This window comes from Ochlerotatus camptorhynchus, unplaced genomic scaffold (genome assembly GCF_037179485.1).
Source record: "Ochlerotatus camptorhynchus isolate MF236.1 unplaced genomic scaffold, CSIRO-AGI_Acam_v1.1 ptg000010l, whole genome shotgun sequence".
Classification (NCBI taxonomy): domain Eukaryota; kingdom Metazoa; phylum Arthropoda; class Insecta; order Diptera; family Culicidae; genus Ochlerotatus; species Ochlerotatus camptorhynchus.
Window position 1 is genome coordinate 1,688,386 of NW_027040502.1, and position 15,527 is coordinate 1,703,912.

A 15,527-nucleotide genomic window follows, 5' to 3' on the forward strand; every position below is an offset into this window, starting at 1 on the left:
TGATTTGCGAATGGTAAGCACCTAAGTACGTTGTGATAGAGAGCCCGGTATGGGTTCGTTAGTAAATTATTATCAGGATTTTTCTTAAGCCAACAGTTCTTAAGATAGGTTTTTAGGGTTGAATCGAAAGACAAAAACAAAAGGTATTATCAATAAACACTGACTTGTGTGTGCCTACATAGGTGATGATAGATAGTAAATGGTTTCATATGCTATGCAGAGCCGGTAGGAATAAAGTTGATTCGCAAGCGTGGCACAGCGGTGCGAATGCTAGTCAAACTTGTAACAGGTGGTCTAGATGGTGGTCTTCTTTATGCCGAAATTATCATGGGAGGTAGATATAGATTACACACTCAGGATGGGCGCAACTGAAATGAGAATACGATCTCTCGGCCAAAACACGACGTCAAGATTATCAACATTTAGGTATGCCAGGAGGATGAATTAAGATCCACTGGGAATTCAATGCCCATCGACAGAACTAACGACTTATTAGGACGATCACGCAGAGGTTGGGATCACAGTAGGCATTGGTTGTCAGGATAAGTTCATTTGTTTACATTATGGCTTCACCGGAGCAAGCTCGTCGGGATTCGATCCTGCACGCTCGAAACGAAAACCCCGGTCTATTCGCTCCTGGGCAGGAATCTTATAACTCGGTTGACCGGAAGAGTGCCCTGGAAGAATGTAAAATCAAAAAGAAGTCAAAATTTACCCAATAAGTTCCTTGTTTGACAAGCAATCTGCAGTTGTGGGCGAGGGGGACGACTCTATCTACGACGCAGGAAAGGTTGTGTTTTGCTGTGGCTAGCTGCACGCACGCTGAGTAGATAGAAATAAGATTGATGACGATTCTGAAGATTTCCTGCAAGAGACTACTGCCTTTTCTGTAGCACAATTCTGGGGGGATTGCCTATTCTGGCCGGAGTTGGCAAGCTATCACTACTCAAATTCCACCAAGCAGTGGTACAGCGAAATTGACGTCACAGCGGTTCCCAAGGAGATGAATCCGGCCAATACTCCGGAACTAAGTCCAATTGAGAAATACTGGTCAATGGTGAAGCACATACTGAAGAAAAAAGGTGGAACTTCAATTGACCTGAAGAATTTCAAGCGGAAATGGAATGTGGCAGCCAAACAAGTGGAAACAGGGCTCATGCAAAAGATGATGGGCCGTGTAGGAAGAAAAGTTGGAACATTGGCCTATGTTTTTTTAATCTTTAGTATTGATATTTTTCTTCTTCTTCTTCTTCGCATTTCAAGCTTATTGCATATCGCATATTAGCTTATTGCGTGCTCTCAACTTAGTGTTCTAGATGCACTTCCACAGTTATTAATTGAGAGCTTTCGATGCCTGTACCATTTTTGCATTGGTATAATTGTGTGGCAAGTCCAATCATACTTCTATGCCCAGGAAAGTCGAGTAATTTTCCAACCCGAAAAACTCCTAGACCGGACCGGGAATTGAACCCAGCCACCTCCAGCATGGTCTTGCTTTGTAGCTGCACCTTTACCGATTGAGCTAAGGGAGACCCCTTGATATTTTTAGCATAGATAAAGCCCTCATGTAACGATTTTAAATTGACTCACTACTTGACTAACCTATTGGTCCCAAGCAAATCGATTAACGTACCCCATTCTAGTCGAAATTCTAGTACTACACTATGTTTGTTTTGATTCGCTATGAAAGTTTGACAGATAAAATGAGGGGTTCGTGGATTTCGAGGGGTGTATCGATTAGCTTGGGACCGAAGATAGTACCAGAGCTGAGCCAAAAAGTTGAGCTCGTTTCTTCGAGACCTTCTGGTCTTAGAGTTACCTCTATGGAAATACTGTCAAATGGGTACAATTGGTATTTTCGGAATCTGGGTGACAGCTAGGGACCAACAATTGCTGTCCGACGCCATATTGAAATTCAAGGTTTTCCGGTTCCGATTACAGATAATCTGGAAAGTAGGTACTGTCAAATACCCCCACAATATGGGTATTTTTGAAATATGGACGATATAGAGGCCAAAACCGATGTCCGACGCAATTTTGAAATCTAAGATGGCACCCCTGTTTTTATAAAATTTTCAAATACCCTTAAAATAGACGGAAAATCGATGTCTGACGCCATTTATGGAATCCGGCATTTTGGCATTCTGATTTTCGGAATCTACTCTTCGTCCTCGTTCCGAAGATACCCATATTATACAGAGACGATGTTAAATAAGAGACGCGCGAAGACTGAAGCCAAAAGTTCCAATCGAACCGTCAAACGCGTTTCCAATCGAGCAATGTAAATAAACACGTGCGCTTCACGAAGAAAAGCGTGGGAAGTATTGAGATTGGTGTAAAATCATTTGCAGAAGACGCTTAAGCTCTACTAATGAATGCAATAACAAACGGGTAAATGTAATGCTCCATTAAATAATTGTTTTTAGTTTAACTTTTTCCTAGATTTTCAACATATTTAACATATTCTACAAAGTTGTTTGCGATACAAAAATACATATTTTTGCTGAGCATTGTAACATGCTAACTCTTAAAATTAAAATAGGTATTCAAAAATTAGACATTTGCAGAAGTTTTTTAGTTATCAAAAAAACACATAAAAGATCGTGTGCTGCCACATGTTTTTATAACTTTTCGGCAGTAAAATAAGTATTTATTCAGAATCCTACCTAGGTTTCTGCGCCAATTTGAACCGGAAAAGGTTATTTGTTTCAAGAGGTAATGAGTTACAATTTTAGTTTAGCAAAAACATGTGTTTTAACATGCAAAATAAAGTTTTACAAGTAATCAAAATTGTAGATATTTAGAAAAACAGTTATACTAAAAAAACATGATTTAAAGGGACCTTTCACGAAAAACGATATATATTATTATTATTATTATTTAGCTTTATTAAGGAGGCTTTCAGCCTTGGGCTGGTTCGCCTCCATGATAAACGATATATATCTTGTAATATGTAAGAACTAGAAATTTTGTATTTGCAGCAATGTTGCTTAAAATAACATTTGCTACAACTTTTTTCAAGATGTTAAGTCTCCATATGAATCAGGTAAAAAAAATATTTTTTTATCTCACTTTCAGGTGGATTAATCACCAAACCGTCTAATTCAAAATAAGCGGTTTAACATATGCAAAAACACCTGTGAATAAACTATACCCCTAAAATCAATATTTGAGAAGCTAATAAAAAAGCGAACGAAAACGGCAAAAAGCAGCCGATGAATTTTACAAACATTTGGAAAAGTTTTGAATGGTACATTAACCTTTATGAAAAGTTATGCGTGATTTCAAATAAACGGGCTCATGCTAACAATTTTCTTTGTGCTCCGCTTGGAAGTATCGGAAAGTTTTGATTCTTTTCTATGTTGTAAAAATAAACCGCCCATTTACACTTCAACACTTCTGACAAGTTGCAACTGAATGCTTATAATTGTTTTTAAAATAACTGTTTCATTACCAACTAGTTTTATTGCGCTTACTTATATAGCAATATAAGGATTTATTTTTGGGGTTTATAAGGGCAATTTAGATTGTTTTTTTTTATACATATCAATTATAAAAATCATAAAACCTTTCATAAGTGAAAATAGCATAAGCATCAGTTGTTTTTTTTTATAAGCTTTATAGGGGATTTGTAGATAGCTATAAGAATGTTCCATGACTTGCGTTGTATATGACTGTCATAAAGCTGTAGGTAATGGTTGCAGCTGCAATAAAACCTTTATAAATTGTGAATATAGCCAAGCAGCTCTAGATTTGTTACTTGGGCGGACGACATAAATTTCGTGGATGTTGAGTTCCTGGATCAGAAATCGCCGAGTTTTGAAGATGGAACACCCAACTCAACCCACGACGATATAACATCTGAAGGTTCTGAAGGCCTGGTTCAAGTTAACATGGGATTGGTGAAGACAGATCACGAATAAACTTCACCATCAACTTATTGGCCGACGAGTTTAAAAATGCTCAACTTCACCGGAATACTGTTTGTCCGATCTTTCAAGACGCAGCATCTGGCAGACCCTGTGTGTTCAACGAACATATTTGGCAGCTCCATGACGAGTTTACTCAAGTGCCTTTGGGAGAATGTTGAGCATTATATCTCCCGAGAGGTAGTTGTTGAGTCAGTAGACACTGAGAAGCATGTAAAATGATCCTGTAAAGATTCTCCTGACATAACTGATTTGGCGAAATTCGTTCTATTGAAGCACGGAAAGACTAAGAAAATGTACACGATGGACGAGATATAAGAGAACTCTAAGCTGCTACCAAGTTGGCGAGGAAAGGAAATTCAGGTACACATTTTCAAGTACTCTACTGCGATTACGTCAGGGAGCGGGAAATCGCCAACAAACAATTGCTACATCCAGAAAGTAAAGATAGGGCTGGAGTGCCATCGACGGAGGAACTTCTCGATTGTGTGAACCACTTGAAAGATACACACTCGCATTACACAGCTCTGTGGTCATCGTGGGAAAAATGGGCTAATTTCATCTTGGCACAGCCTGGTGATCAGAGAGACAAGCTGATGACTGAAGCCCCACCAGACGATTATCTTCACTTGTTCCGAGCACCAGCAGTGTCTGAAGCTAACCAACTTCAAGCTACTCGCCAAGGGTAGAGTCGGTGTATAATGAGTCACGCCAAGAGTGAAGCCAAGTCTACCTATTGAACTGTCAAACCGGCTACCTATCGTGCAAAGTAAACAAGCATTACGATGCTATGAAAGGTCCACGAAAGGTATTGCAATTAAATATTAAATATAATAGAAGAAATGATCATATACACGCAGTGAGCATTACATTTGTCATGCGATACGTTTTGTAATGATCAGTAATGACAATTTCTACTATTTTTCCTTAAGATAATTCGACAAAATCACTGATATAAATCATTACTACAGCCGTTAATTTTTTTCCTCGCTAGAAGTCATTTGAAGTTGATGCAGAAGTCCTCTGTTGCCAAGTTAAAAGAAAGGGAATCTTTCGAAAACCGTGATGCAAGTTCAACTGTTTTTCTCTTGGCGTGACTCATTATACACCGACTCTAGCCAAGGGCTGAAGATTGCATACAACATCCATGACAGTCTGCTGGTGACAGTAAACAAGTTATGTGAGAAAGTTGATTCCTTGGTAAAAGGTGTATCTGATATTCAAATTCAGGTGCACGAGTTGAAGGCGGAAGTTTGCAACTCAAGATCGCTCTTTGATGCAATGTAAACTTCTTTTCCACTTGAAGAAACAGAATTCAGCCGTAGGCTCACCTCTCGAGTGACCGATTTGGCTGACGTCCATCATGCAGATTGCTTGGAGTGTAGCTGTATTGTTTGTTATACCTTCAAGGATCAACGATATGATGATAGGGATGATAGACGACGCTCAAGATATCGCTTAACCAATCCAAAAACGATCTCGATAGGATTATAGAAGGGACAATACGCTGGCAAAAATATTGGTATGATTCCCAATGATCTTAAATACAAAATTATGTTCTCATCACAATGAATGCGAGCCCCATCCATAATCCACACCGAGTATCGACCAGGATAGTTCTCCACAACACCACTTAGAAGAACCATTTTGCGGCAGCACTCAAAAAACTCGAAGGACTCAACAATGCCTACTTGTCCTATACCATAGAATTAGAACTGGCAACCTTGTATATTGGTATGCGGAACTACAACGATGAGCACCATGACTAGATGTAATCGACCAGCGCGCGTGAGTTAACGTGTCTCAGAACAAGAACGATTAAACTAATCCAGTGAAAGTAAACGCGTGTGTTCTAATAAATCCGAATCCTACAATGTGTAGTATGCAAAGCGACATGCATTTACTAGAAAACGACCAGCGGCAGCTTTGTCGCGACAGAATGCGAGAATGACATGACCGACTTTTTTCTGCAATAACCATTGTCAATAAGGTGATCCAAGAGACGTTTCTCAGTGGAACAGACAGCTAGAAATCTAGAGTGTGTGGGTGATCTGGTGTTAATGGTGCTGAATATAAACATAAACAGAGCAAAAATTCATATGAGAATAAACTGCCAGTTCTACTGTGATCTGTCAAAAGTTCTTGATAAACAAAAAAGTCAGCTGATCGCAACTGTCTCGTGGACAGCCTTATAGCAGGCTTGGGAATTGTCAACCTCATGTAACAAAGTCCAACGTGGTCCGCAATAAAAATCGCAAAAACGTTGAAAATCGCCAAATCAACCGTGTATGATGTGCTCAAACGTTTACGCAGTACCGTTCGAAGAATTCGTTTGCGAGCAGGATATCGTTCTTATCGAGTCAGCAAGCAACCGAACAGAACGTTGAAGCAAAGTTTCGTCACCAAAACTCGAGCTCGGAAATTTTACCAGCAGGTTTTGACGAAGTACCAAGGATGCCTGCTCATCGACGATGAAACCTACGTCAAAATGCGAAGTTTTTTTTGCTTTAGGGACAAATTTGCCAAATAACTGATGATTTGGCAAGGGATATGCAGCTGCGGAGCAAAGACCAAAGTGTTCGTGACGAATAAGACGATGGACTTGAAGCTGTACAAGGAAGAATGCCTCAAAAACCGCGTACTACCTTTCATTAAAGCCCATAAAGGTCCCGTGAAGTTTTGGCCAGATTTGGCGAGTTGCCACTACAGCCGAGAAGTCATCCAGTGGTACCACGATAATAACGTAGATTTCATCGATAAAAACATAAATCCACCCAACTGCCTGCAGTTCCGGCCCATCGAGAGATTTTGGGCAATAATGAGCGGAAGCTTAAGAAAAGTGGAAAAACGGCTCGGGACGCGATTCAGATGACCAAAATGTGGACCAAATGTGCCAAGGAAGTTGATAATGTACAGCAGATCATGAGGATGCTGAAATCTTACTTTGGACGCACGGAATGGGTGGTGGCGAATATATTGGAAACACTGAGAAACCTGGAGAGCATCAAGGAGGGAAACATCGAGTCCTTTCGTGTTTTCTACAACGCGGTGATTGGAACCAAGGTTGCGATGCAGAATGTCAAGGCGGATAATTACTTGATGAATCCGGAACTCATCTCACACCTGACTGAAAAACTGCCTGCATTCAGCAAGCAGATGTGGGTTCGACACAAGGCCGCTTTGATGAAGGAAGATGTCGTAATCGACTTCAACATTTTCTCTCGCTGGTTGGAGGATGAGATGGACAATCAACTCGCAAGTCTAAATCCTGTCTTCAGTGCCAAGAAATCAAACTTCTCACTGAAGCCGAAGCAGATTGTTCTCAACGTCAACAGTCGTGAGGCCGAAGAGACAGCGAAGTGTCCGCTATGCTCGTCAAGATCGCATGATAGTTTGGAGAAGTGCGAGCAATTCCGCAAGTTATCTGTTGCTCAACGTCGGTCTGCTGCTAATTCTTGCAAGGTCTGCTACACCTGTCTGAGCGCGGATCACACAAGAAGAAACTGTAAATCCAAGAAGAAGTGTTCGATGTGTGAGAAGAATCATCACGAACTGGTCCATAATGATGAACTTCCAATGACCACCGCGTCTCGCCGACCGGATACTCAAGACAGTCAGATGAACGTATGTAACGTGAACGGTAAAAACGTCAACACACTGCTCCGAGTGGGAAAAGTGAAGATTCGTGGTCCGAATGCCGTCGAGGAAGTGTTTGCCCTTTTTGATGAAGGTTCTTCTCTCTCGATGATGGATGCTGCTGTAGCGACGAGGATTGGAATGCAAGGGCCGATCTCTTCCGTGAATTATAGATGGACTAACGGCATTTCGCACAAGGAGGAACATTCGATGATGTTATCTTTCCAAATCTCTGGACCGTCGGAACAAGCGAAATGGTTCGTGGCAAACAATATTCGCACGGTGCAGAACATCGACTTGCCACGGGTTAAATTTGACGTTGACAGAGTAAAGCTGTTGTACTCGATGTTGGATGAGGATAAACTGGCTGCAATACAAGATGCTCGTCCCTGTATGCTGATTGGTTCGAACAACGCTGGTCTGATTGTACCCCTGAAGACGGTGCAATACTCACTGAACGGTTTGCAGTTGACTCGGTGCCATCTGGGTTGGACGATTCACGGAGTAATTGAACCGAACGCTGCTGGATCAAACGATCATCATGCTTTCCTGATGTGTTCTGAAGACGATGACACCGAGCTAACGGATCTGGTGAAACAGATGTACAAGGTGGAAGACTGGTCAGTCCCCGAAGATACCAGACGAAGATCAACGTGCACTGGATATAATGAACCGTACAATCACGCGACGAGGAGAACGCTTTGAGGTAGGACAGATCTACAAGTACAATAACTTCGCTTTTCCGGATAGCAAGCCACATGCACTGCGTCGACTTCAAATCACCGAGAAGAAGATGGATTCCGATCCTGATTTCGCTGAGAAATACTGTAGTAAGATCCAGGACTACGTGGAGAAGGGATATGCTCGAAAACTGGAGCCTGAAGAACTTGCTGAAACACCGAACACCTGGTATTTACCTCACTTCAGCGTGGTAACTGCCGATAAGTTCCGATTGGTTATGGACGCCAAGGCCAAATCTCACGGATTTTCGTTGAACGATCTGCTACTGAAAGGTCCTGATTTCGTTCCCGCATTGATTGTGATCCTGATGCGCGCTAGGAAGAAGAAGATTGCTTTTGTGGCGGACATTATAGAGATGGTCCATCAAGTCATCATTCGTAGATTGGATCAGGACTCCCAGCGTTTCTTTTTCCGTGGTATGGATCGCTCTAGCCCCTCCAGCGTATACATTATGATGGTGATGATATTTGGCGCTGTGTCTTCTCCTTCGATGGCACAATTCATCAAAAACTTCAATGCAATGGAACTGGAAGAAAAGTACCCTGGCGTTGAACGAGCTGTGCTGGAACAACACTACGTCGATGACTATTTTGATTGCGCGGACACGGAGGAAGAAGCCATTGAACTGGTGCAGCGAGTGGTGAAGGCACATGATCACGGAGGATTCAAACTGGTGAAATTTGCATCGAACTCTGAAACTCTTCTGGATTCGCTTGACCCTTCTTTAGTAGCCGAGAAGAAAGGAAGTGACACTCGTGTACTCGGTATCAGGTGGGATCTTCTTTCAGATGAATTTGTGTTTCCGTTGGATTTTCCAAAACTGGATGAGAACTTCCGTACTGGTGGCACGGTGCCTACCAAACGGCAGCTGCTGAAGTTTATGATGAGCATCTTCGATCCATTGTGTTTGCTCAGTCCGATTACGATACACCTGAAGCTTATGTTCCAAGAACTGTGGCGGTTGCAATCCGGATGGGACGACGAAATTCCTGATAGCCTGGTCCCGAAATGGATGGAGTGGTTGAGCGAAACTGCTAAGCTGGAAGAAATACGTGTTGCGAGGTGCTACTTCCCGGAGGTATCGTCCTTTGCCGATGCTGAGCTGCATGCTTTCTGTGACGCAAGCGATAAGGCTTTTGCATGTGTGATTTACATGGTTCATCGTCGAAACGGCAAGTCACATGTTGCATTGGTGTATGCCAAGGCAAGAGTTGCTCCACTGAAATCATCGACGGTACCACGACTTGAGCTTCAAGGGTGTGTTCTTGCAAGTCAAATGATGAAGGTAGTTTAAGACGAACTAAAAATAGAAGTGAATATGCAGTACTTCTGGACCGATTCTAAAATCTGCTTGAGTTGGTTGAAGACGAGTCAGAAGCTCACGGCGTATGTTGGTTCTCGTGTCATGAAAATTAAGGAGAATGGACATGGAGTTGACCTTTGTTTTGATGTATTAACCTTATTTTTACGTCAATTCGTTACCGAAATACAGATGATTTTATTATTCCGGATTCTAAATGGACATAGCTTTAACTCCAGAGCGCTTCATTAAATAGATCAGGCAGTTCCGTGGAAATTCAGCAAACATTGTAGAACTTCAAGGAACTTCGCAGAACATAAACGAAATTCTAAAAAGTTCAGGGAACTTTGTACAATTGCTGTGAACTTAATAGTAACTCTGAGAACATTGTAGAAGACAAGCAAACAATCCACAGTGTTCGAATTTTTTTAAATCCTAGGAATGCAGAAGTTCAGCCAAAGTAGTAGAGGTCCAGCGAACTTCGTACAAGTGCAGAGAACTTTGAACTTCAGGGTTTGATTTGGGATTTAACTTTAACTTTTGGGATTTCTGTTTCGCCCAAATGTTTAGAAAAAAATCGTAGATAAGGTTCAAGGTCTTTGCTGAAGTTTGGAGAAGATCAGGAATATTCTGAGATCTTGTAATTATGGAACTTGGAAGAAGTTGATGAAGCTTTGTGGAATTTGAGAAAAAATTCAAGGAGTTAATAAGACGGACAATTCAAGGAACATTGGAGCAATTTTCCTGCCCCACTGGAATTGTTTAGTGGCAAATGCCACACGGCGAATGAGAACGACCCAAATTTGAGTTTAGTTAACTCATAAATCACATAAATTGCAGGAACTCAGCGATGAGTAAATTTGCCTCATGTTTTTCCAGGTTTGTCCAGGAAAAACTTTCCGAATATGAGACAAGTAAAGATGGGTTTCACTCAGTCTATTATTAGCACTTCTCCTGGAATGAATAAAGTTTTCGTTAATTTTCCGGAAGATTTTTTAGGTTTTCCACAGGAAACATGAGGCAAATTTACTCATCGCTGCGTACCTGCACTTTTGGCAATTATGAGTGAACTAAACTCAAATTCGGGTCGTTCTCATTCGCCATCTGTTGAGTTAGATGCATATCGATGCACTTTGAATGCATTCAATAATTGGTATACTTTTGATATGCGTTTCGGTTGTACGACATTTCACAGCAGCCCATTTCGAGGAAATAAATTTGGCAGTATGTTAAAATCTGAACCAAACAATTTTAGGATAATTTTCGCTCGTTTGAACATGAGCGGTTCTTTCGAGGTTTTGGCTTAGGTTATTAACGTCTCTTTAAATTGTTCCCTTGGTAGAGGAGAATTTAGTTCATTCGAGACGGTATTCAAACAAGAGCTTTTTCATCATCGTCCCCCATTTGATCGCTTTCGCTCACACACCATTTTGAGGTTTGGGACCCAAACATCGTCAGTAGGATAAATTCATTCGTGATGCGGTTACTCGTTTGACGCTCGTTCAAGTCTCTCTTCCGATGACGGAAGCGCAGCCCTAAACTGTTTCAATCACTGAAAGGAGAATTTCGGGTAACAAAAACACACGATGCCATACTTTTTATTAGGACATAACCATTAATTTATTCATCAATTGTCTTGAATCTCTCTTAACTGCACTAATCGGGACAGTTATTTACAAAATAGGACCACGAGAACAGAAAAAAAAACATACGAAACGAAATTCTTTACAAAAAATAAGTCTACTTCGCTGTCTCTTTATATCGCTAATTTCTAAGACTCTCTTGCTCCTCAATCGTATGGGTCCATGCACGCTCATGTCATCCAGTTCGAATTGTTTTCAATAACGAAAATATTCACTTTTCTTCGCGTCACATTCCGCTCATCGTAATAATTCATCTATATAATTACAGTCACTTACCGTCGCTTAAGTAAATGACACACATGCCTAATGTCTAGCGAAAAATGTCGCTGCGTCACCCTCTAAAAAAAATGCACATAAACTCAAATTACAGGAAATCTATCGTCTTTGTTCTCATCGTCTCGAAACAAACAAACAAAAAATCTTACATGGCTACAAAATGCGCTTCCTTATCACCTAGTAGGCCTATAGAAGAGATAATCGTCGAAAAATTTTCTACACACCGAATGAAATCTTCACGTCCGTTTCACACTACTTCTACATAAACTACGGCTTGCGATCACTGAGAAGAGTAAAAAAAAAATGAAAGCCTAACCTAACCTAATTCGAAAACAAAACTAGTAAGTCTCAATCAATGAGTTTGGAAGAACGAAACAAAATTTATCTAAAAAAAAAAAAAGAAACGAGCATTCACTGTATCATCTGCAGGTAGCGATCCTCCTCGAAGTACGAGCTGAGGGAGGTGCTCATGTCGTTGATCACCAGATTCGAGGATGCAGCAGCAGCTGCGGCTGCTGCCGTTGGAGGAGGAGGTGGCGGCGCTGTCGTCGTTGCTGCTGTTGCCGTGGCACCGGTCGTTCCCGTAGGGTGGGTGCTGCTGCTGACCATGTCCGCCGCGGATTCCACCCAATTTTGGCAGTTTTGCACGTACTCCAGGGTGCGCTGGTAGGTGTCCGAACCCATGGTTCCGGGAGCCGCTGCCGCAGTAGCAGCTGCGGCTGCTGCAGGAGGAGAAGCTACCGTGGGTGTAGCGACGGTAGCGGTAGGAGCTGGAGGTTCACCGAAACCCGTGGGGGTTGACGGGAGGGGAGGAGTTTGCAGGCTGCTTTCCATGGGTTTCGGAGGGGCTTGGGATTGGGGTTGGCTAGGGGTGGAGGGTGATGGGTTGGCAGGATTGTTAACGGGAGGGGAAAGTTGGGATTGGCTGATGTCGCCGCACTGGATCTCCACGTCGACGGGATTGGGGGAGGTTTGCTGGGTGGGAGCTGGTTGCGTTTGTTGGCATGGGGCCGGGAAGGTGTTGGAGTTGAAGCTGAAGGGGTTTTTGTACTGTTGGGAGTTGGTGCTGGCTTGTGCGGTCGATGATCCGGACGGTTGGTTGATGTGCAGCGATCCCTGCATCATCATCGCTAGGCAGCAGTGGTGTGCGCTCTGGTCCGTTCGGTGGAAGTAACCGATCAGGTTCGAGCAGGCGATTTGTCGGAGTTGCGGCGGTTGATTCAGAGGGAAGTTGCTGTTGTTGTTGTTGAAGTTTTGACCGTTGTTGTTGTTGTTGAAGTTCTGCATTTGGCACTGTACGGGAGGGGTGTTCGGTTGCTGCGGTTGCGGTTGAGGTCCGTAGTTGGATGGGGTCAGAGGACCTACGGCACTCTCGGCCGGCATCATCGGGGACATCATCTGGTGCTGCGGAGTCTGGGGAGACATCACGTTGCTCATCATGCTGCAGTCATCGTTGCTGTACTGGGACTGAGGACTCATCAGGACCTTGTTCAGTTTCGACTGCGGCTGGTTAAAACTGGCAGGTGGCTGCTGCTGGCGAGGTTGCATCCCGGAGTATCTCGGAGGGGAGTTTTCGGTTGGGTTCCACCCGGAACCTTCCGTTGGAGCAGTTGCCGAGTTCGGTGTGGACATTCCTTGTTGAACAGTGACCTTGCTTTCCTGGTCGGCAACCTGGTTCAAGTACTGCAACATCTCATCCGGAATGACCAGCTTGTTTTCGACCATTTCACCTTCTTCGACCTCATCCAGGACCACTTCCTGATTCGGGTGAAGTTTGTTGGTAGCTGGTGAGGGGATCTTGGCGGGAGCACCAGCGGTTGCCGCTGCTGCTCCGGACGTGATTGTACTGCTTTTCGGAACCGTAGAACTTGGGCGTCCAACAAATCCTGGACCCGTGCCGTAGTGACCGGCGTGTTGGTTTCCGGTAACTGGCTCGGACATTCTCCTGTCCGTCTGGCCCAGCATCTGCTGCTGATGGTAGTAGCTTCCGCCGCTCATGTTGTTCGGAATCGAATGCCGTGAGCTTCCAGCCGCAGGATGATGGCTACCCATAGAGTTCTGGGTGGTGTTGAAGCGCTGCAGATGCGTTGAGATCAAATGCGAGGACGGAGGTGGTGGCAAACTTTGGCCACCATTTGTAGCGGTCGACATCGAACTGGACCTTCGCGAGCTGCCCGGTGAGATCGGATCGTAGAAGGACGAGTTGTAGTAACTGGTGGGGCGCATGGTCGAGATCGAGCTCTGCTGCGAGGCTTGACTGCTTCGCCGGCTAATGTCCGCCGATCGCATGCTGTAGTACGAACTGCTGGTTGTACTGTTGTTGCTGTCCCGTCGCAGTTGACCCGGATTGAGGTACGCGTTGGTCATCATCGTGTTGGTACAGACCGGGCCCGTCGGGGGCCGCAGGCTGCCCAGATCAGTCTGACAGTTCTTGGAGATCGGTGATGGTTGCGGAGGTGGAGTCGTTCCCGGTTCCATCTTGAGATCGGTGATCCGTCGGTTCAGTTCAATCAGACCAAAGTTCCGGTGGTTGTTGATCTCCGGGATGTTGGACAGTGGGTTGCTCATCAGAGATCCCTTGATGTTGATGCGGTTTTTGAAGCGATTCCTCGGGCCACTGCCGCGGGTTCCAGCCGTGGCAGTTGCCGCAGTGGGACCTCCCAGGTCAACCATTTCCCGCAGGACGTACGGCAAGTCGGCGACCTGTGGGGGGAAAGCAAACGGGTCAATAACGGCGAGTTCAACACAATTTTCCGAAGCAAACTTACCTCAAGATCCTCATCGACGTAGGGCCACGCGGGATCGTCGATCGCTCCGAGACTTCCCAGCTGCATACTGCTCCCGTCGTAGTCATCGACCAACCCAGCGGTGAGGGCCGAAATCGACATCGGACTGTTGATCGGCGGTTGTCCCGGCGAGTGGGCATCCGATTCCGACTTGATGCTCGGGCTGCTCATGCTCGTCGTCTTGCCGCTCTGCATGTCTTCGCTCCGGGGACTGCCGTCGAACATGTGATTGGATCCTTCGCCGTCGTCTCCGCCGTCCCCACCGCTGCCGTGGCCTCCGTGGCCGCTGCCTCCGCTGCCGCCGTGGTGATGGTGGTGATGATGCCCGTTGCCCTTGTGCTTCTTGTTGGCGTAGAACTCCGCCCCGTGAACCGTCTTGACGTGCTTCCGCAGCGAGCTGGGATCCGTGTAGCGCTTGGTGCAACCCGGGGCTTTGCAGACGTAGGGTTTCTGGAATGGGGTTTTTTTTTGTTGGGTGGATGCTGTAGTGATTGTCTTCCTGGCCTTGGTGTTCGGCAAATTGGTCCAAATGGGGAATATCTTGAAGCGGGATTTAGGTGTAGCGTCTCGGGATTGTGGATGTATTTTCAACATCCGGGGGATATTCTTTTGAAGGTGATGACGGCGGGCATCGAAAGGAATTTTCAAGTGGATTCTCCAAAATTCTATTTGACTTTCAAAATGGTGCACATTTTCTTCAAAATGACGGAAGTTTTTAGTTTCCGGAGACTGTTTTTCGAGATAGTTTTAGAAACCAAAGTGATGGATATGTTTCATCATTGTTTTCATTTTGCAAGATGTTTTGTGGCGGGATTTTGACTGAAGTTTGACAAGTACAAGAATTATTATTTGTTAGCACTTCGAGATTGTTGTAAACCACAGGGCTTTAAAGCTCGTTCCATTTTGCCCTTGCCCCGGAGCTGGCAAATGATAGCTCAAACAGATAAGAAGAAGAAGATATTGGTTTAGAAACCAAAATGGTGGGTTCCTGCACATGGACCTAACCTCATTTCGTCTCTTTGCGTTCGAAGTTTTCAGTCACTCACCTCATTGCTGTGGGTCCGGTTCTGATGCTTGGCCCGGTCGGAAGCGTTGCTGAACGCCTTGCTGCAGCCCGGATACTCGCACGTGTACGGTTTCTCGCCCGTGTGCGACCTCAGATGCGTCTTCAGATTCTCCAGCCGGGAGTACGCCTTGCAGCAGCCTTCAAACTGTA

At 44.3% G+C, this 15,527-nt stretch overlaps 2 protein-coding genes across 2 annotated transcripts in view; one reads left to right on the forward strand and one right to left on the reverse strand.

Annotated features, from left to right (window-relative positions):
- The first annotated feature begins 6,806 nt into the window (after nt 1–6,806).
- Nucleotides 6,807–9,600, forward strand: LOC135699323 (uncharacterized). The gene is made up of 2 exons (XM_065219573.1): nt 6,807–8,185; nt 8,316–9,600. The coding sequence occupies exons 1-2, from the start codon at nt 6,807–6,809 to the stop codon at nt 9,598–9,600; spliced, it is 2,664 nt and encodes an 887-aa protein (XP_065075645.1).
- Nucleotides 9,601–11,198: 1,598 nt separating this feature from the next.
- The window catches only part of LOC135699828 (transcriptional activator cubitus interruptus-like), a 304,306-nt gene continuing 299,977 nt past the window's right edge, over nt 11,199–15,527 (reverse strand). The window contains exons 5-7 of the mRNA XM_065220180.1: nt 15,358–15,522; nt 14,294–14,761; nt 11,199–14,228 (exon numbers count right to left, since the gene is read on the reverse strand). Of these exons, the coding sequence (XP_065076252.1) occupies nt 11,937–14,228; nt 14,294–14,761; nt 15,358–15,522 (2,925 nt within the window). The 3' untranslated portion in view covers nt 11,199–11,936. The remainder of the gene's footprint in view (nt 14,229–14,293; nt 14,762–15,357; nt 15,523–15,527) is intronic.

Excerpts from the sequence above, each read along its gene's own strand:
- LOC135699323 (XM_065219573.1), top strand. The coding sequence starts at position 6,807 with ATGTGGACCAAATGTGCCAAGGAAGTTGATAATGTACAGCAGATCATG. Across the intron at positions 8,186-8,315 it reads ATGTACAAGGTGGAAGACTG|CAAGCCACATGCACTGCGTC; the intron begins GTCAGTCCCCGA and ends TTTTCCGGATAG.